The sequence below is a fragment of the Melospiza melodia genome, chromosome 2 (genome assembly GCF_035770615.1).
Source record: "Melospiza melodia melodia isolate bMelMel2 chromosome 2, bMelMel2.pri, whole genome shotgun sequence".
Classification (NCBI taxonomy): domain Eukaryota; kingdom Metazoa; phylum Chordata; class Aves; order Passeriformes; family Passerellidae; genus Melospiza; species Melospiza melodia.
In genome coordinates, this window is record NC_086195.1 from 113,647,473 (window position 1) to 113,670,137 (window position 22,665).

A 22,665-nucleotide genomic window follows, 5' to 3' on the forward strand; every position below is an offset into this window, starting at 1 on the left:
TCACTGAAGTCAAAGGCACCTCTAAAAGCACACATAAGGAAATTTACTGCTGGACATTATAAACATGTTGTTATCCTCAGCAATGTGTCTGCAAATCCTACCATGGCCTGGGTAGAAATTTTATGTTGCCACCTTATGGCCCTATATTTTTCCTAACAAGAAACAAATCCTGATCCTTGTTTATTAAGTTCTGCCAGTATATTTCTGTAACATTTTGGAGAAGAAAATTATGTTCCCAACTTTTAAATCACACTGCCCAAAGTCAGGCATGTGAGCTTATGTTCAGATAGCTGGATATAGTCAGATTCTTTGAGACATGTAAGGTCACAAATTCAAAATTTTCAACCTTGGCCTAAAGGCTAGTATTTGAAGGAAAAGAAGAATCTATCAATCCTTTGGTAGAAACAGAGTTAAATTTATGGTTCTGAGATTCTACCATTTAAGTCCCCACAAAACATAAAAGATGCTGGGAAAAAGGTATATTTTATCAACAGGGTGTTTACAAAACACTTATTAAATTGCCCGCCACATAAAAAAACCCCAGAGATTAATACTATGAGATGCAGTCATGAGAAAAAAGCACAACTGTTTCCAGACCCATTAATTCTACAATCTCTCGGAAATGGGCTTCCTAAATGAAGATAAATGCAACAGGAGAACCTCAAAGAAATATCTGCTTCTAAAACTGACCATCAGGCAGATCTCTGGTACCCTGGCACCTAAACCCTTTTTAGTTACTTTCCTAAGAAGCTTGCAAAGTACCAACTAAATGCTGTTAGCAGGATTCACGTGCTCGAATCAGGGATAACTGTAATTGAGAAGAAACAACTGCTAGCAGAAAATAGAAAGCACAGGAATAACTGAGAGTTTGTCTCCTTGGAGCTTTTTAAGAACACATCAGCTAGGCATCTATAAGAAATAAGATAGGAACAGGTGACTCAGTCCTGGAGTGGCCTGGCAACAAGTTTGACCTTTAAATAGATATCTTTTTTAGGTTCATACTAATTTTCTCCAATTAGAGAATTAGAGAAAGCAATAAAGAATTCTCTAAAGCCAGTGCAGCATCTTATCTTTACTAGTTATTAAAAAAAATATATTACCATGGATAAAATAATCTGTATTTGTTTAGGCTGCACACAGACACTACAAAGAAATTAAGATCAAAGTTCAAAAATCACCTTGCATTAGGGTTTTGCCTGGAAAGTGTTGTAGGAGTGGGGGTGCTGACCAAAGTTACATTGCTTCTGAACTGGTTAAATCATATTTTTCAGCAAATAAAACATTTTTATTTTTCTTCCATAAAGGAAGCATTCATGAGTCATAGGTTGTGGTTCTAACTTCTGTAAAGTAAGAGATGTAAAAAACACTGTGAATAAATAAAATGCCATGCAGGACATGATTTAATGATAAATTTACTCTGTAAGGCTCTGACTACTGTGCTAAAAGCACCACAGCCATATGACACAAAGTACTGATTTGCTATAAGCTGAGTCTGCCCCTTAAAGTCACCCTTTTTTTTGAGGACTTCATTTTGTAATGAAAGGTTGAACTGGCATTGTCTGTCTGCACCCCAACTTCCACCAGAGCACGTCTGCTCTTCTATTTCCAGCATAAAGCTGTCCTAAAGGCATTAAGCTGATATAATTTCAGCATTCTGTGCCACCCTCAGTGACACTGACAGTAACACATTCATGTGCCCTGCCTCATCCTAAGCAATCACATGCCAAACCACAGCCTGAGGCTACTGCAAAGTAGCTTACCTGTGGGCACTCAGGGAGTGAAACACTGCAGCTCCAGCTCCCTGACCTTGTCTTTGGATGGATGTGCCTGGACCACGTCTGGCTCCCTCCAACCTCAGCACACACCTTCAGCACTATTCCAAATAGGCTCCACATTCTCAGCATCTTCCAGTGGCTGACATTCCCACCTGCCACACATTTCTTCTCTACTGGGTTATGAAATCACATCCCTGGTGGACTGCAACAGTGGGATGTGACACAATGCTCATGGAAATTTTGGACTGAAAGGTCTCATGTTTTTGATTTATGTTTTAGGGTCACAAGGGTGACTCACGGGGTCAGTGGAGATCAGAACCAACTCCTGTACATATGGATATCAACCATTCAGCTCTAGAATGGACCAGGCTTGAGCATTGTAAACACCTGTCAGTCCACATGATACTGTTTGCAGACCAAAGACCAATGCCAAGTACATGATTTTATTAATGGAAATCCTACCCCTGAAACAGTTCCACAGTTCACGTTTCCACAGTATATGGCTTAGCAGCAGTATGCATCTGAAAGATACATGGCCAAATATCCAAGTGGGAATACAAACTAGAGCAGTATGAAGTTCCCAAGTTCAGCCTCCCAAGAAATAAAACACACAGAGGGCAAAATAGCACTAAGTACTTGTCTCTGGCCATAAAGAAAGACAAAGGATAATACTGGCATTGAAACAAGTAGACATGAAATTGAGGTAGGCTGAATTCAGGTATTTTCCAATCATCAGAGAAATGAAGTCCTGAAAGAGCTTTTAATCTTGTTTTGCCTCTTTTTCTAAGTCAGGACTTCACAGTTTCAAGAAGAATGGACGTGATTGAGTTCCCTATGGTCACAAGAAGGAGTAGACAAAAGCATCACCAAGGTTCTTACCAGATGAAAAACAAGGCCAAACCCAACCCTAAGCTCAATAGAGCCCAGTTGTTTTAAATAACACAGTCTGAATCCTCAAGTAGAAAATAGTACAAAAATAAATTTTCATTTTCATTGGCTTCCTGACAAAGAAGATTTCTAAGAATTCTTCTAATGAAGTTATGCAGGAAGGATTAGCACTGTGGTCTAGGCAGGAAGAACTCAGCAATGTGGCTGATTAAATAAAGTACTGAACAAGAGCTGGGGAAAGTAATTCTTTAGTACAGTGTCTGGTTTTGTTACAAAGCATGTGTTAACTGAAATTCTCTAGTGAAAACTCAGTTCCTGAGTTGCACCTTCCCCCTTGTGCCTGAGGACACTGTGGACACAGGTGCAGTTATACCTCTGTCTGTGGAAAATGAATTGCATATAAAACTAACAATATCTCTATACTTTGGTCAAAAATGTTCACTGCAGAATCTCTAATAATTTGAACACTCTAAAAGCTGCTGTCAGCATAGCAGGTCAAATCTACTTATAATTCTAATATTTAACTGAGATGAAAGACTACCTAAGGACTGAAGGAACCAAACATGTTTAGAAAGGAAGGAAAAAAAAGAAAAAGAGGTCACAGCTCTTGGAGATCTTAAGAGTCCACAGGTCTCTGAAAGCATCTGTGTTATGGATTTCATAGCATTTCTAAGGAATGAATGAAATCAGAAAACGTCTGGAACTGGACACACCAACAGAGACTTGTTTGTCTGGTATAAAATAAAGCATAATATATGAACAATCTGGTAAAGTATTTGAGCAGAGAATAGAAACAGACAGATACAAACTAAAAGAGTTTATTTCACTTAGGTTTAAGACACCTGTGAAACTGCTGTAGAAAACAGGTTAACTACAGCTTGAATAAGGACACAATAGAAGAAGCATTCTTCAGTGGATAAAATGACCAGGTAAAAGCCTGCAAAGACTCATCTGATTTTGAAATAACCATGTAGACATCTATTAAATTAATCCTACAACCTTCCCAGAGCAACTATTCAAAACTAATATTCTCCTGTGACACTCCAAAATCTCTTCAGAATTTCTCTTAATACTCAAATGACGGCAGTCAACATCCTCAGCTATTTCCAGAGCATTTACCATCTTACTTTGTGAATGCCAGTAAAATACATATTCATGGCTACGGTATAATAATGGTAGAGTGCTGAACTTTTAAATGCTTTTCAAAGGATGCAATTTCCATTCATCACTACTACCCTTCCATGAATCCTCATTATTACTACATAGTTTTGTATTTGCTAATAAGGACAAAAAGAAAAGATCCAGGTAATGACAGAATTATGATTCTACCTGAAAAAAAAAAAAAAAGAAAATAGGAGAAAGAAAATGCATGTGGAGTTTGCTCTAGATTAAACAGTAATTAAACTAAAGCATTTTGCCTCAAAGAGAGAGGCAGGTAGACATGTAATTAATTGTCACTTAACCTCAGAATTCCAATTAAAATGCCTAAAACATCAGATGTAAAACAAATGCAAGAAAAATATTAACATGTACAATACAGCAATGGCTAATGCAGAAGGTGTAAGTAGTACACATACCAGTATAAAAAACCATGCAAAACCTGCCACAGGCAGGTAATTAGAAGAAAATAATACCACAGTTTATCAGAAGAGACCTACAGAAGTCCTGTTGTGACTAATATATCTTATTTGAATTTTTCAGCCCCAGGGTAACTTCTCTCAAGATGAATCAGCTAAGTGTAGAGTCAGCTCCTCGAGATACAGAACAGATTTCTGAAGTTTTTATCTTGTGCACATTACCATGGAGCATCTATGCTCCATTAACAATTAGATACCCCTGTCTCAATGATGACTGAGAAAGTCTTTTCACAGTAGATTTTCTAACTGTTTTCACTTTTTTGGATTTTATGCAAGAAATAATTTAAATTCTTTCAGTACCATTAATTTAAAATGCATGCAGCTTAGCTGGAAATGAGCTCAAAGTCATCCAAGTTCACTGTAGCTGTGTAAATTAAGTGCCAAAATCTGGAGCTTAGTTACTGCAATATTCTTCATATTGGAAAGAAAAAGGTCATACTGCTGCATGGCTAACTCATTTTTGGATGTGAACTGCAATGCTTAACTTGAGGGTTGATACAGCAATGAAATGAGACAAAGTAATGATCATTATGGTACTCTCCACAGCAAGGTGGCAATAGCACAGATTTGCTGAAAAAGCAGAGGATAAAAGAGGAAAGAAAGAAAGACTTTTTGGATGAGAGTGGAGAAGGCTGATGGTAGTATGGGAGATGTATGTTGACATTTCCCAAGATGGCCAGTCAGTCCCTCTCTGGAGACAGAATTGCACATCTTCAAAAAGTCTTAAAATCTGCTCAATATTTAGGAATACCTCCAAAGCAGCTAGAACAATTAAGCAGTCTGTTGACTGAAAATATCTGTAGATATTTTAGGAAAAATAGCAATTATTTGCATATTGAAACAATTCATGGAACAAAAATGCCCCTATGGCAAAGAGTCAAGATGTATTTCCCAACTCTGTGCCCTAAGTATAGAGTAATAGAGAAGCAGTAACTATTTGTAAGATATGTTTAAGATTTATTAAAAAAAATTAGTCAGATCACCTGCTAGGTACTGCAAAATCTAGCTCTCAGTTTGTTTACAATCAAAACTTATGATCAGAGTAAGGAATACACAAGATATTTAATGGTCTTAGATAAGATTTTGGTCTTTCAAGTCATTCCTATTCTTTCTCAGTTGCTATGAGAAAGGCAGTAACTGTAAGTAAATGGTATTGCAATTCTTAAAGAAGTATTTCAATATTTCACAGCAGATCGAAAATATTATACTATTCTTTTAGCTTGTACCCTAGATCTTTTCCAATACCACTCAATGCATACTAGATATTGTGTAAGAATTTCTTCATGGGGCAATGCCATGACATTGACAATGGCGTAGAATACAGTAGCTACTGAAAGTCTCTAAGAAAAATAGAAAAAACATTTGGGGAAACAACCATTCAATATTTAAAAATTTGAGTAACAGAGTAATATAGTGAGACTGTGTACTATTTAATGAAGAAGGAACATGTCATTACACATTTGCCACAGGGTAGCAGCATGTATGAAGCCAGTTACCACAGACAAGCTGATGTTCTGGAGAGTCACACCTAAGCTGCTGCTCTGTGTGTGCTCCCCCCTCTAGAGTGGCCATCTGTGAATTTGATTTTCTGGAATAGCATTATTTCCCCTTATTCCCCAGCAGAAATGAGAAAGTCAAGCTGGAAGCTGGCCCTGTGTTATCAAATCAAAGGTCTTAAAACAAAAATTATTTGGTAAACTGTTCTAATTACAGTAACAGAGGGCATATTGCATGAGTATTGTACTTTGTATTTTTACTCGGTGGTTTTGCTTATTTTCACCAACTTCATGAAAATGATGTCTAATAATGAAATCTCAGGAGACAAGGTAAAAAACCACATGTCCCATGCATTACACAAGTGCTGAAGGTCAAAGCCTGTAAACTGGTCACATCCTGCAACTCTTGTCTAAAAGTGAAAATCTTCCACTGTGAAAACAATTACCTCTATTCCCAGTAACTGCAGCTGTCATTATGCAGCACTACATTGTCTTAATGGCACTGACTGATAATTAAACCAATAGGATCTAATTTTCTTGGTATGGAATGACAGGTTTCTAATTGCTTGACTTCATTCTCTGTCTGCTGGCTAAGAGTTTTCTGCTCCTTAGCATGGCTGAAATTAGTCACCCCTTGTGTTTCTAGGCTGTTCTAATACTTGCCACACCTTTAACTCCTCTTTCTGTTTTTTCACATTGTTCTTCATTCCTTGTCAGATTGTGAGTTGTGGAGTAGCTATCCACACAAACAGTTATTGTCTTTGACACAAGCCTTTCTTCAGGTCTCATGAAGAGTGAAAACCGGTGGGCTGGGAGGTTGGTTTTGCTTGAAGCAGCTCTTTCTATTTGTTTCCTTAGTAAATCCCCATTAAGAAAGTTATCATAGTGTGCATTTATTTATCTTTGACCACGGTATTCCTAGCACACATGTGTCCCTTGGATGCTTTACTTAGTCTTTCAAATGATCTGACCCTTTGTTTGGCATTCTGCACTGGGGAGAAAGAAATGTCACTGAAGAGAATAGACTTGAGTGGTTTATCTCATGCTTTCCATAATAATTATAAATAATTTGTAGCAGCAGTTTGAAAGCAGATTTCCTCCTCTGCCTTCACAGAACATGTAGCATAAAATCATGCTGGGAGGCCTTGCTGTGCAAGAGAAGGCGCAGTAGAAAGCAACCATGAGAAAGTCGCTGTGGAAATAGCATTTACACTGCCTGTAACTCTCACACAGCAGTGGGCACTGGCAGGCTGAAGGGTTTCCAGGGGATGCAGTGCAAAGGTTGTCCCCAGCTAGGGGTGCCCTCTGGGAACCTGGATCCTGCAGAGCCAGCTGCCATGTCTACAGCACAAAATTTCCCAGAAAGCTCTAATCCAGGCCTCCTCAAACCCTTATGCTGTGGCACATATGTCTGTCCTCTTGAGATGCAGCACAGGAGCAGGAGCAAGGGGTGGGGATACTTAAGTGGTTCACTAAGTACCCAACAGCTGTGCTGGTGCCAGCGAGCTCTCCAAGGCTCTACTGCATTGAGGTTGTTTTTTGGTTTTTGTTTGTTTTGTTTTTTTTAATTTTTATTATTTAATTACACTTTGATCTTCTACCAATCTCAGGAGAAAACTTACTTATATAGAATTTAAGACTATGCTACTTTAGATAAATTAAGAAACACTACACAAAGTTTTATGTCAACAAGGCATCAATTCATCTGAGGTGATATTTTTTTGCACTGAGCTTACAGTGCAAAAAAACCTATCAAGATGCAGAACTTGCATTTGACCTGCCTCAACTTCCAGTTTCTTATATCCTTCTAATAAGTCTGTCTTTCTCCCACATTTTGCTCTTTCACCTTTTTCAGCTTATGATCAGTGACAGTTTGTGGGCCTTTTACCTAACATCAGCAAGTATGAATTATAATTTTTTTAACATTGTCATCTTTGCCATCACTGTAAGAAAAGTATTTATTAGATAGTATATTATAAAGGAAACTTCAAAAATAATTACTTTGAAAATAAAATCTAACCAAAATAGTTCAGAGTGCAAAAACTCTTTCTGCATTCTCAGGAGCAGATGGGAATGTAAGAGTGATAGAAAGAAGTGCACAGCACAGACATTGGACGAGTGATTAAATTCTGTGCAGCATACCATAACAACACAGATGATACATCAAAATAGCAAAAGATGTCCAGCAGGAAAGGTCCACAATTACAAATAAAATAGAGAATAAAAGAAAAATAAAAGTTTTCTGGGAATTTGTTTTATTCCATTATAGATTCACCTATTTAGCCACCAACACTAATACAGAACACTCCCAAATGGCAGGGGGAAGAATGTTCCACTGAAGATTCTCAGCAGCAGTAAAGTTTTCTGTGACTGTCAGTACAACTGTACTAATCTATTCACATTAGTTTCACCTGATTGCCTGGTTTAATGCAAGACTCAATTACTTTGGGATTAACACGGCAATAAATTAAAATTCTGGAGAGCTGCTCAAATTCCTCTAGTTTCCAAAACTCTACAACTTCCCACATGCCATTTGTTAGTGTAAGAGCTAACTCTACAGACATTATTTGTGAAGTTTTTTTTCCTAATCCACTGCTTAAAAAGTCTTAATTAACTAGGAAACTAAAATGGCTTAACTGAGAAAATTCAGGAACATCAAATACTAAAGGAAGGGGGTTTTCAGTGTTGTTTTGGTGGGGGTTTTGGTTTATTTGTTTGGGTGTGGGGGTTTGTTTGTTTTGATTTCTTTGTTTGTTTTGGTGTTGTTTGTTGTTTCTTTGCTTGTTTGTTTTTTAATTCAGGCAACTTCTTCTGTTGTCCAAAATCAGAAGTATTGTCTTAGTATCCTCTGTGGGTTTAGGTATCCCAAACACAGAAATACAAAGTGCTCACTGTGACCATGAGTAACAGCCAATATTTACATATCAGTCATGTCTGTGGGCCCACAGAGTGCAAGCAGTTTAAGCAGTCAGTGTGTGCTGTAGAGCGGCAGGATAATGGTGCTTCAGCTGCAGGGAAGTGGGGCAGCTGCTGCCTTCTTGTCCACATATTATGGTTCTTTCTCCCACAGAAATCAAGCAGGAATTCTGGTACAAGCTCACAACAGTAGGTGGCAACAGACACAGAATACAGAACCAAAACCTCAGACATGCAAGCTCACCAGCTGAGATATAACCTTTTGTTAAAGTCACTGGTTTTCCACTGAACATTCAGGTTTGAAAGGCCTGTTCAGTCCTATGGCAATAATGATTTTGCCATGTGCCACAAAATTTTTGCTAAGCAGAGATAATGGCCACTCATTTTAAAATTTCTATCAGTGCCACATTGTTTGTTAACTACCATATCTCATCTTTAGCAAGAAGAAAGAGTGAATCACATGCATTTGCCTGCTTTCTATGAACCTTTTCCATAACTATTGAATGAGAAAAACTGCATTTTTAAAGTATCTATAAGGTTAATCACTTACATACATAGTTAATAGAGGGTTGTGATCCCTGTCCTGCCAGGCTACAGGAGCAAGTGATTTACAAAAGATAAACTATATACATATATTTATTTATGACCAAAGGAATTCAGTAAATAAGGGCCAATGTCTGCTCAGCAGATACCTCCATACTGAGGATATCAGCATTTCTAAAATGCTGCTAGCCAGTCATCCTGGGAAATGCCTAAAGACATGTTAGTGTGATTATAAGGTTTATGAAACCTCAAATAAACTTAAATCTAAATGGAGAATGGAAATCTAAATGGGAATGGAATATTATAACGAGGACAGGGCTGTCACCAAATAAAGAAAAACTTCTGCAGAATCAACAACCCATTACGAGCGTCTTTGGGCCCTGCCAATGTAGCAGCACAAATGTTCTCACAGCACTGTATCTGAATAAAGCTAGACACCTCTATTTGGAGCTGAGCTGAAGTTCATAAAGTAATGAACCATAAGCATTCATTTAAGGGGGTCAAGGGACAAGCATTAGGTGGGACATCCTTGCCATAGAAGCAGTGGACTACCACAATCCCACCCCACAACAGCACAGTTGTGGAAACTGCAGAACTGATGATCCACTTGGAAAATTATGCAGCTAATTTTTTAGTTCCTGCTAATATTTATCATCCAAAAGGTGCAGAAATAGGATCAAAACATAATTTGCAGAATGTGGGGATAGGTCAAGGGAAAAAAATATTGCTGTCTGTTGTCTACAAGGTGTTGGTTTACCAGACTCTTTTACCATGCAATACAATATAGGCGCATGCCATGGACACTGACAAGGCTGGGAATATTTGTGCCCTCTAAGTACACTTTGATAAGGTAACTTTGCCTAGTCTTCATTTTTATTTCTGCTCAAAAGCCATAAGTCTCTTAACTGTTTGCCTTCCTTAGTTCGTAGTACCCGAATGAGTGATTATGTTAATTATGTATGTTAATTAGCAGTAAAACAAATAAGTGAAATTGACTGAGTGGAGACATCCACAGCAGCGCCTCAGCTGGTGTCAGGGCTCTATTGCTCTCTGTCTGAAAGGGCTAGGAAGGAATTCCAATGGGAAAAAAAAAAAATCTATCACCACTTCTGAAATAATGATTTCTAGTGGTTTCTCAATCAGTGGACTAATGAGGCATGCTTTAAGTCATTTTGGCTTGCATTTAGAAAATATGTGTTTCATTACTAGACAATCTGAATGGCTTCCCTAATTACATTCTGATACCTTCACACATTAACATCACTATCACTTGTCACGTTACCACACGATAACTCCACAGGTTGAAGTCACGGATGAAGAGAGCTTCTTACTAGACCCTGTGCATGAAAGTACCTGAATCAAAGAGCTGCATTAGTGGAATAAATTAGACCTGTTTATAAAAGTATTTAATACTATGATATACTTGCTAGAATAAACAGAGCATGAAGACTCAATGCATGTATCAAACATACATATCATACATAGATTAAAAGAGTCTGACTGAAAGTTTTGATGAAATCATTATTGAACCAATGCTATTTTGTAAAAGCTCAACCATTCAGCCTTTAATGAGTACAATTAAATGGAGGCTCTGACCAAAAAATGACATCCCCTCACTGCTTTCTATCATCCCAGATACCAAATGACTCACAGCCCAGGGACTTGGGCTGCAGTGGTGATGCTGATCTGCATTTCTGGCCCTCTATATCTGGGCAAAGTGAGACCAGGTTCATTCAGGAGACATGATTGTGTGAAAGAGCAGTGAAGGGACAAAGGACACATGCTGGGAGTCTGACAAAAACTCTTGCAATCCTTTTCACTATCACCTGTATCTCCTACTTTGAACAAATAACATGCTAATATAAAGTTTATTCTGCTCATCAACCCATAATTAACTGCTTTTCATGAAGTTTGAAGCCTCAGAGCTGGTAAAGAAGTCAGTTGCTTAGGACAACTAATCAATCATAATCCACCTGCCCCTCTTGTCTATGCAAGGGACATGGAGAGACCAAGTGGCTGCTAATCCTGCCACAAAGAGCCAAGCCACCTGGGTCAGGTGGGTGGATAGTGACAGACTAACTAAAAGGTCAGCTTCTGCCACCAGCAAAGGGCACTTTTCTCATCCAGTGGCAGCTGGAATGCCAAGTCAGATTTTCAAGTGTTGTCTTTCATCTTGGCATGCCTTGTTAACATTCAGCCTCCTAAGTGTTAAAGGTGGCTTATCAGTCTTGGGGTGAGGTGGTCCATGGAGACAAATCTGAAGTAATTTCACAGAAGAATGACAAAGAGAAAGTCTTTATAGAACTCCCTTTACAACCAGCCTCCAGTTGCTTGCTTTCCTAAGATGCCTGCAGCGGGAATTCCTGCTGCCCCAGAGTCAGAGGAAAAAAGAAGGAACCATGCACTGCTCAGCCCACGCACAGAGATTAGTAGGGCATCCTTCCAGAATGGAGGTCTTGCTTTGACCACTGCACTACTACAGAAAAACAGGGGTCACATCTACTTTAGGTTTAAGAATTTGTATCAAATTAATCATATAGATGTCCACATAAACAAATGGACTTGTAGCTCTGAATGCTTGCAGTTTCTAGAAGTAACTAATTTGGCATCTGATTTAGACTCACTTTTCAGCTTTTATTTTAGACTGGTGTGAGCATCCTTCCTCCTTATCCAGATTTTTGTTAAGTGTTTATGACATCACACCACTCAACAAAGTCTGTGGCCATTCTGAATTCTAATCCAAGAGATAGAATGTTTCCCAATCTCTTGGAAACATTAAAACCTTTCATGGAAAACGTACTTAATGGATTGTGGCAGATCCAGATTCACAGCACACTAACCTAATCTTAATTTCTTCCTTCTGAACAATGGACCTAATGCACCCAATCATCCGGACTAAGAGCAATACCTTTGCAATGCCAAAGGGCTGCACATGCACAAGTATTTTCTCCATCCTATGAGAACTTGTAGTTCCATAGGAGCTACTTGAGAAAAAAAGCAACTGTCATCTTTGGTAGATAAAATTTCAATTTGTGCATAAAAAAAGGGGGTGATATTGATCATTGCATGAGTATTTTATTAAAACAATACCTAGAAGAAAATTGAGGAAATCTGACCCCACTCTGAAGTTTCATTTCACAAATATTATAAATTAAATATATATATTTATATCTAGCCATGCCAGACATTTTTCACAGGGACAAACTTTTTTCATATAGTTACCAATTTTAAAAAGGCCCTTATATAGAACTTCTGGGTCCCACATTAGAAGGAAGAAGCCCTTTTAATAAAGCAGGAAATATCTGAGACCCAAAGCTCTATTGCTGTTTTACAGGCCATAAATCAGATGGTTTTGCTGGTTCACTGTGCTAATGAACAGCATTCACTTCTGCTGTAAGACAAGTAATGTTAATACAGATGCAGGCTTCATATACGGGCTTTGAAGCACTCCTTACCATGAACATTTGTTTTCTTTGCAATGGAATATGTGTGTTTATGTCCTACGTGTAAAATGGCCATTAATATGGTAGCCTTTGTCAAGCACTCTTTGCCAGTACAAGAAGTAATTAGTCTCATTTAATAGGGCATTGGCCCTAGCAACCAGTAGATGGGTTGATAATAAGGATAGAATTAAATCTTCTCCTTTCAGAATGATCTCTCATGGCCTAGAACTTATCTTGCTTATTTTGTGGAATATTTTTAAACCTTAGGTATCTTTATTCAGGACTTCCTTTTCCTTTTAAGACTATTTGAAGCAATATGTAGCACTGTAAATCATGAAAAAACCTTCTCCAGAATTATGTGAAGAGTAAAATCACTGATGTGCTGCAAGTCTACATCTGTAGATGATTGCAGATGATTGCACCCATGAGGCACAGGAAATGATTAGTAGCTGATGTAACAAAAACCTGAACGCAAAAGATACTGTACTGCATGGAAAGTGCAGGTAAGGAGGAAATCTGTACAGAATCCAACAACGGGGGGACTCTGGCATATTTGCATCCAAGAGGCACCCTTTTAATCAGCATCCACACAGACAGCTCAGCCAGCATCCTTAGTGTGGCCCTGAGAGCAATTGCTGCCATGCTAAATATGGACTAAAGGTGGATGCACATTCAGATAAACAGTGAGATGTAAGGCAGAAGTATTTGTCATAGCCCTCCAATTCCCAAGACTTGTATGCTCTCATTTAATCCAACAAATATATTTATGCTTTTTTAGGTATATTAGATGGAAATACTTAAACAAATACAATCATATGACTAGTAATTTTTACAATTAGTAGTGTTTGTTCACAAAAGTAATTTTTCTCAATATTTAGCTTAACTTTTTTTATGCACTTCATAATACTGTCACATTCTTGACTACACCCTCTGCAATTAAAAATAGCTAGGAAAAAACAGAGAAGAAGAGAATAAAATCAGAACAAAGAAACAGGCTAGCTGTGAATGTACCTGATGCTCTCGGTGGGAGACAAGGCTGCCCTAACATGAAGAAAACATCAACCCTTCTACAGAAGCCCAAATCAAAACCAGCTAAGAAGTCTGAGAAAGAGAAGAGCTTGTCAATACCATACAGGTAGAGACAATAGCAAGTAATTTTGCTACCCACATCCACACAGCCAGCCAAGCCTTTCATGCATATCCTTTCTCTTACTTCCACTCAGCCCAACAGGTAGCATTCAAAAAATCTTTCAGGCATCCTGAAGAATAAAAGATTCAATTTTATATTAAGGCTCACACTGTGTGAGAACAACACCTACTTAAGAAGCCAAGTTCTGTGTCTAACCGTTGGAAAGACTACTTGGATTTCTACTGAGTTCATGAGCAATTTACTATGGGAAAGCAGGAACTTCCTGTAGCCTCCCATCAGGTGGAACCTGATGAAGCTGAAACCAGCTCACTCTAGAGTAGTATCATTCTTTCCTTACTATTCCTTCCTCCCATTTCAGAACTTCCCAAACAAAGAATTTGAGGTACTGGGAGCTTTGCTAATTGGTTCATATTTCATTAATTCTTCAGTTTCATGAACAGTTATGAGATAGACCTCTGTGACTTTTGCTTGTAACTTTTCCAGAGGTACTGCCAGACAGAACTTTCCTGGATTTTAGTAACTCACCCTTAGAGATTACATTGCAAAGTTTGCAATACTAATTGGTGTTTATTTAATTCTACATGCAATCTAGCAATATGTACAATGAAAGACAGAGGCATTAGCTGTAGATATATGCTGATGTGGCCCATGTTGGAAAAATGATCCTCACAAGCATCTTGTGTAAGTTTCATGTTATTAATGTACATTAAAGGGTGCAGGCACTTGAGAACCTAAGGCACAAACCTTCCTGTATCATTGCTGTACCAATGTAGAGGCAAGTTTTGTAAAGAGAAAGGAAACACTACACATTTTAAAAGGCTTTTAACATTGTCTCACCGTGACAACACACAGGAATATGGCTAAGTGACACTACTCTGTGATGGGTGCAAAACCAAATGGTTAGGTGTCCTTACCAGCAACTATTCAACTGTCAGAAAAGAAGATTGTCAAACAAAATTCCTGAGTCTAATCTTGGTCTGGTTTTATTTGTTTTTTCACTCTTGAGCAAGTTGTTTGAAAATAAATTATACTCATGTAATTTGAAGATAAAAGTAAACTAAAAGGCGGTGGAAGCAATGAGGAGGAAAGAATTAAAACTCCAGAAGATCTTGAAAATTGAAGAAATAGTCTAGAAAAACAAAAGTAAGTACACTACTTAACAGAGACAAATGCCAGGGTTTACATTTAAAAAAAATTAAATACACAAATAAAGGATGGGAAACAGTGATGGCAGGTCTTTCAGCAGGACACAAGGGCTGTAATAAATTAGAAAAACATGAAAAAGGAAAACATGTCACTGATATGTAGAAATTGTAGCAGAGTTTAAAACCACATAAAATAATGGCTCTGCTGGGGTATTCTGACAGTACTGCATTTCAGCTAGGTGGTGGATCATCCAGAGTAGGTCTAGAGAAGCAGAGTAAGAACAATTTAAGGTACAAAATATAAGTCTTTTAGTAAAAGGCTGAAGCATTTTGAGCCATATGGAAGGCATAATGAAAGATGCAGACAAGCTTTTTTTTAAGGTTTTGTCTATGCCAGTAGTGAATAAGGTGGGAAATTATGATCTTAAATTCCATAAAGAAGAAAGATTCAGGTTATACTTTATGAAAATCTTCCTAAGAGGACAGACAATGAAACAAGACAATAAATTACCTGGAAGGACTGTGAAGTCTTCTTCTCATCAGAAGGAGATGGGCTAAATTACTCTGACAAGATAACTTCACATTTATCAGTAGTCTATAACTATGTTCTTCCTTAAACAATACGTATGTACTTGCATGGAAACGTACATGAAACAGATAAATTGAACACCTCAAAATTCAAAATAGAAAACTTGGAAATAAACATATTTTATTTATTTAAATAAGTACCAAGACTTACACTATCATCTTTCCAACCTTCATCATTTAAAGTCAAAGCCACTTATAAAAATGGGACCAGGGCATGGCCAAAATCAAGGTATTTTCCAAGTACGAAGCTACCTAATTGGCATATTCACAATATTAAAAACTCTGATAACTTTTATCTGATAAGGACAGTTTGGTCTTCACCCAGTAATAAAATAGTAAAAATCCCTCCTTTTTACTTTCAAGAGAAGAAAAAAAACAGAAATTATCAAATTCAAATATTCATAGCTTGTACTTATATGCCACAAATTAAGAGTTACTAATTATACAGTTGCTGCCAAACTGCTACACTCTTGTGATTTTTGTAATGATAGATTTGAGGATCCAACAGGACAGGCTGTATCATAATATCTGCAAATGAAATACCAATGAATGTACCAAAAAAGTAGTATAATTACAGAGAAAATATTTATTTAATTACTTACCCGCACACAAAAAGATGCATCACAAAATGGATATTTATAAAATATTGATGAATTTGCAGGTTATAATCCTGTTCATAACAATCCTAATTTGAGGAAGATTATTTAACACTTTTTGGCAAAGTTAAGTCTTATCCAGCATTTTAAAATTTAGTTATCAGCCTTCAATTGATATTCAATTTAACTTCTGGCTACTGTTCTGAGGAGTGTTATAACCTGGTTCCCTATTTCCAGACAAAAACAACTCATCAATTATAGGTCTCCTAGGTCTATTAGCAATCTCTGACCTTTAAAATGCAAATACTCAGAAATAAATATTGATAAGACATAACACTGCGTCTCAGGAGACCAGAGTTTCAGCCCTGTTTTTTTAGCTTGTTTTGAAGGCATCCATGGACAAACTATTTCGCCTGTCTTTACCAACCTGCCCCCATCATTAAAAACAAGCTGGTGTCCTTTATTAAGCACTCTCGTTCAACTCTTCTACCCACTGAAGCTTTTCTAAGACACTGCAACTAGTTTTCCCTGGTGGGCAGCTGGAACAACACCCTTCAATGCCAAAAAATACTTTTCTCATACCACGATAAGAAGAGTGAATTCAATCTGAGGCCTAATTATTCTGGCAATATCCCTATCCTCATGCTCTCCTCCCAAACTACCTGGAACTACAGAACTTGAGTGTGGGTGGTTTTAGGTTCTGGCGTGAACTCAGCCTATGTTCATCCAGGCATGACAGTAAATCTGAAGGCTGACTGAGAGATAAAACAGGATTATCCTTTGAGATCAACAGAAGAAAAAAATTCCAGGAGATTTGGTACTATCTATGGTGTTATCTACTTAACAGTACTGGAACAAATGGTACACTTCTGACTTGCAGAGGGAACAGAAGGTAGCTTGGCTGAAATCAGGTTTTTGTCCCTTTCTCACAAGTGAAAAGAGAGTGAAAATGGCAGGTTTTGTTCACTAATTATTTGGTATCCCAGAGTATTTGTAGCAGGACTCTGAGACTTGCTTGAAACTCTGTGGCTCATTGTGTATATCGAGAAACCTGAATATTCAGGAACCAACTGAAGCATATTTCAGCTACAAAGGCTTTCAATACTCAAAAATCTTTTTGGATTTCAGTCATTAAACCTTTTCATTACCTTCCAATTCAGCTGAGGCCAGGATAACAGTTTGGAGCTCAAGCCAGAAAAATGAAAAAAAAGAAAAGACCACAAAAAAATCCTTATCAGAGTCAAAGCAATGCATCAGAAAGAATTCAGCCTGTGGGTACGCTCTGTCATTTGAAGGTACTTTCCTACCTGTCCTGAAATGAAAATTTACAGCTGCAGGCTTCTGTTGGACCTTTGTCTGCTCAATAAATGTGAAATAACCACAATATTTTGACAGACTAACTGCATATTTTCCATTTGGATGTGGATCTCACCACAGCTGCCCATGCTCTTGCCACCTTGCCACCTTTCCTGCTTTTGTGTTCTACACTCATTTTCTCATGGGGATGGCACAACATATTGCAGCTGTCAGAGATTGTATTTTCCTGGTAACTGCAGTGTTTTGCACAGAACACAAATTGGACCTGTATTGCAAAATCTGCCTGACTCTCAATCATTTTTCTGGCTGATGTTCTGACTTACACAGTTCGGATTAAGATTGCCACAGATACAGGATATCATTTTTTGTCCCAGCTTCTCCTTAGTAACAAGATAATTATCAAAGTAATTCTGATTTTTTTTCCACAGGAATTACTACTAAAATTAGACAAACAGAAGGGATTTTATGCTCTAAAATGGATCAAATACAAAAACAGAAATTAGTCATTGCATTTGCATACTGGTGATAATCAACAGTTGCCTCCTTATAAAGACATGTTTTAAAAGTATTTAAATCCTGGGATCCCAGGCAATGCAAAAATATACCATAACTGCAAAGCAAACAGCACAACTTCTCTTTCTGGCATGTGCTCTACTTGAGTAGAATACTGATTGCACTTGATGTCTTTTCATCACAGACATGAACTATCTGTTCCATTCATTTCAAAAACAGTTTTAAATGGATACTGAAATGGATTTTACCAGTAGAACAGACCTATCTCATTAAAGCCACTGTAGCCCAGCTCTTGCCTGCTAAGTCCCAGATCTTCAAGGTCCATGCATTTAAATCCAGGTGGGCACTGGTAACCTTCTTCTAGCTCTCTGGAACAGTGGGTGTCTGGGATAGCTAAATTATTCCAGGTTACATTTCTGTGAAAAATACAAAATTAAGTTGTTACATAAACTCAGTTCATAGCAAAACTAAATATTTGAAAGTGAGAGGACTAAAGGGAAAAGTTCATCAGCTGTTATTTTTACTATCTGATGTTCTTTGGTTTACACTGTTTTCATTAATTAAGCAGTTATTGCAAAGGGCAAGCTAACACACTCCTAAAACTTCATCCTTATGTAATGACAGTACAAATACTACCAGCAGAAATTTCACACTAATGCCTAGAGACCCCATAAAAATGGAGACTCTCCAAGAAATGGAAGAGTTAACATTCAGCAGCTAGCTCCATCTGTTTTTTAATGCAATTTGAAGACAATATTTCAAGCTCCTTTGCAGATCTTGAGAGTGTGTTGAACTGGAGTCAGTACTATGACTTTGACTTACAATGGCATTACCTGTGCTTGCTTTGACACTCCTTAGAAGGATCCTTGTGGATGACTTGTCAGTCACCAGAGTATGTATTCAGCTTTTTGTAACTTGCTCAGTACAGGTTCCCATCACAGATGAAGGGTCACAGGAAAGAAGCAAAACCACTACATGTCGAGTGCAATTAGTATCTAGGCACTGCTGTGACTGAAACAGATCTCTGACTTACTTTTAGGTCAGTCCAATGATTTGGTATAAGAGACGAAAAAATCTGAACTGGTTTGAATTGGGTCAAGGTAATTTATATAAGTGACTGTATTTTAAAATAGAAAGATCATGAGACAAGGGCCAGTACCCCAACACAATGCCACAGTGTTGGCCATTTTTACTGTTGCCATCTTATTACAGGGTTCTATACTGTTGTCTCCTTATCACAAAAGTTTCATACCTTGGTGTTTCTCATGGACAGCTCCTCCAAGCACTGCCTTTTTCTTCTTCACCAAGTAACCAACCAACTCCAGTTCTCTTCTCAACCAGCCACCCCACTCTTTTATAGCACTCTTCTTCTCATTGGTTACAGCTGTGGCCTGTTAAAGCCAGGCCTGTTCCCAATCTTAGATAATTGGCCCAGCTGCAACTCCTTAGGGGTAAGATTACTTTCTACACTATCTTTATTTTCTTATATTCTGAGCCCCTACAGTCAGAGGCTGAGCACCACTTGTTTTCCCAGTTTCTCTAGCAGCCGTGGTTGAGCTGCTGGAAGCTTTGTCACACTGGAGCACAACAGGAATTTAGCTAGTCCCAGCACTAAGGGCCACAGAAACTAAAATGATAAGGAGGACAAGGTTGTTGCTCTCTGTGCTATTAAATATATGCCTATGGGTTATAAATATATAAATATGGGTTATCGAAATACTCCCAAACTTTGGGAAGGAGAAGCTTAGGCAGTTGATTCCCCCTAATCTCTTACAGTGCCTAGTTAATCATCACAATACACAATCCTTTGCCACAGACTGATCACCCCGTTTTCCCAGAAGTTTAGTTTAGTTAAGAGGTAACCTTAGGAAACCACCTCCTCCACCCTGAGCAGGTCCCTGCTAGGATCTGCAAAGCAACGCAGCAGAGAAATAGGGATTTATGTTAGTTGTGCTATGGGGCTGCTGGGCAAACTCAAGAGAAGAAAGGTCCAAATAAGGCTCCAACTCTGCTGAATGAGCACACAGCTAAGCAGCAACTGTTTTTCTCCCTACTTGTACTCTCTCATCTAGCAAATGAAAAATCCTGATTTTTGGTTCAGTTCTAGGGCAATTTCAAATCAGACATGAAAAGCTAATCACAATGAGTTCTGGTCTGAGGAAAAAAAAAAGTCAATAGCATTTTCCATTCTTTTTCAGGTTAATTTTGACTTCCTGGTCACATCACAAACTTTTGATATAAAAACATCCAAAATGAATTGCTGAAAGTTATGAAAAAAATGCTGTTGTATTCACTCTGTTATCCAGACGCATCGACCAGTGTCTTAAAATACAAAATTTCAAATTATCTCGCTTGTCCACAGAAAAGGTGGAACTTTTCAGCCTGCCCTTTAATATAATTACTATCTTCTTGTTCTTCTGAAAGTCCTTTTCCTTTAATCTAACTCACAGAAGTATTTTAACAACTAAACTGGGTGAACAGAAGCTTTAATTATGTTTTTTTTATTGCTTTTATGCACTGCATGGAATAGCATTACATTATTTGAAACCTGTCAGTGCGAAAACAAAACATCCTACAAAATTTTTTCCTAGGCAATTATAAATGCAGATAAATAATAACTGTGGTATCTATCCTGTAGCCATTTCTTTATGATACCAGAGAGACATATATATCTGCATGGCTGCACACACAGACATGTACAATTCCAGATGGAGTTTTAAAGAACACCCTGAAATGTAGCAGTGTGCATAACTAAAAAGACAGACAGATCCACAAGCATATGTGTATTTGTTCCAGGTTTATAAACATGCTCAGCACATGTCATTCAAGTATTTCAAAATTAATCTGTTCACTCTAATTTCTTTACATTAGATGTTAACTCATACCCAGTTTCATGCTTTATGTTAGATTTATGATACTGCTATCCAAAAGCCATTATCATATATGGGATTAACATAAAACAATATTTTACATATATTTTTAGAAATTAAAATTATTCATTGGCACAGGCAGATTCAGAACCTCAGCTACTGGTAGCCAATTAATTACACATTATGGCTTGCATTAGAAAATCCCTCAAATTCCAAAAGGGCAGCAGCATGAGGGCATATTATTAAAAGCATTGCTGGCTCTCAATCACTGCAATGCAAAGCATTCACTTAAGTGCTTCATTTAAACTTAGATAATTTTTTTTGTTTTTCCTCCTCTTAAAGGAAAAAAAAAGTTGTCTCTGTGCACTGAGTATGATTTAGGCTAAAAATGAAGTCTCTCTGCTTATAGTAACTGTACAGATACAGGCCTTTTTGGCTCACTGTCCCTTGGCAAGTTGTGTTCTGCCTCATGACAATAAATAAGCATAGACTGGTACACATGGACTAGAGAACATTAGATATCTAGAAGTGACTAGAATATCACCAGGTGTTTTCAATATAAGATGATTTAAATTTTATTCCCCATTGGCCATACTCAGTATCAATTAAGTACTGAGATACTGATTAAGCCCATAACTAGTTTTAAGCATCTCAAAAGTTCAATTAGGCAATGTTCTTAAATGTCTTGCTGAACAGGATAAATTGCCTAGATAAATTTATGAACAAGAAATAATTTGTCCCAATAGTCCCACAATATTTCTGTGCAGAGTCTGTGGAGTGCAGCATCAACCCAACAGGCAAGCTGAGAAATCAGTTCTCCACAGGAAAACCAAGGATGAGGAAGGAGATAATTGACTCCACTTCACTTGATAGGCATGCTTCAATAGCAAGATTGTTGCAAAAGACACAGGACTGTTACTCTGACATGTTTAAGTGCCTGAAGAATGTTATGATTACATACATATGTATACCACAGGAAGGACATGAATTGATATCTCTTGGGAGTACAGTGCCTGTTTTCCATGGCATCTGTTACAAAACTGGTCTTTCAACCACCATGTGCTCATGTGAGAACATTCCCTCTTTCAGCACCTTCTCCTTACTAGAGCAGTTCTTCAAAGAGCGGTTTTCACACCCTAAGAGACAAATTACTGTGGAAGATTCTAGCTTCCTGTTTTCTGCTAGCCTGACTTTCTCTAATGAAAATAGAGATGAGAGGGAAAACAGGGATTTTGTTTTTATTCTGGTATTCTATTAATTTTCTAGGATAACACCAGAAAGCTTCTTGTGCAGTTTCTAGATCCAGAAAATAAAAAAAAAAAAAAAAAGCTCAAAGCTCAAAACAAAACCTAAGTAGTCTACTTATTGATTTATTGATAAGGTATAAAGAATAATTTGAAATGGTTGATTAGGTAAAGAAGTTAATAAGTAAAACTTACTTAACTGGAGCTGAAAGGTATTCTGTATTTGTTAAAAGGAACCCTGTGTCTGTCCCTGCACAAAACCAGACTGCCCAGCTGCTGACTGAAGAGCTACTGCATGTTAAAAATACCATATCAGACATAAAAATGGCTGGCCAATCATGATGCAAATAAGTAGCAATGGTGCAGCTTCCAAAGAGGGAGCAATACATTAACCAGGGCTCAGAGGAATTGGCACTGTGCTCTGTGCTATCCATTTCCATTAGTGACCTGGGGGACCCTATGAACCCAGCTACATCAAAATCACACCAAGCATATGATGAAGGAGAACAAAAACCTTTGAGAACAGAGAATGATTATGCAGTTC

The 22,665-nt window shown here is 37.7% G+C and overlaps 1 protein-coding gene across 3 annotated transcripts in view; it reads right to left on the minus strand.

Moving 5' to 3' along the window:
• The window catches only part of NALCN (sodium leak channel, non-selective), a 224,550-nt gene that overhangs the window by 154,816 nt on the left and 47,069 nt on the right, over nucleotides 1-22,665 (minus strand). For all 3 annotated transcript variants that reach the window (XM_063149615.1, XM_063149612.1, XM_063149614.1), the window contains exon 7: nucleotides 18,269-18,423. In XM_063149615.1, coding sequence (XP_063005685.1) covers nucleotides 18,269-18,423 — 155 coding nt within the window. The remainder of the gene's footprint in view (nucleotides 1-18,268; nucleotides 18,424-22,665) is intronic.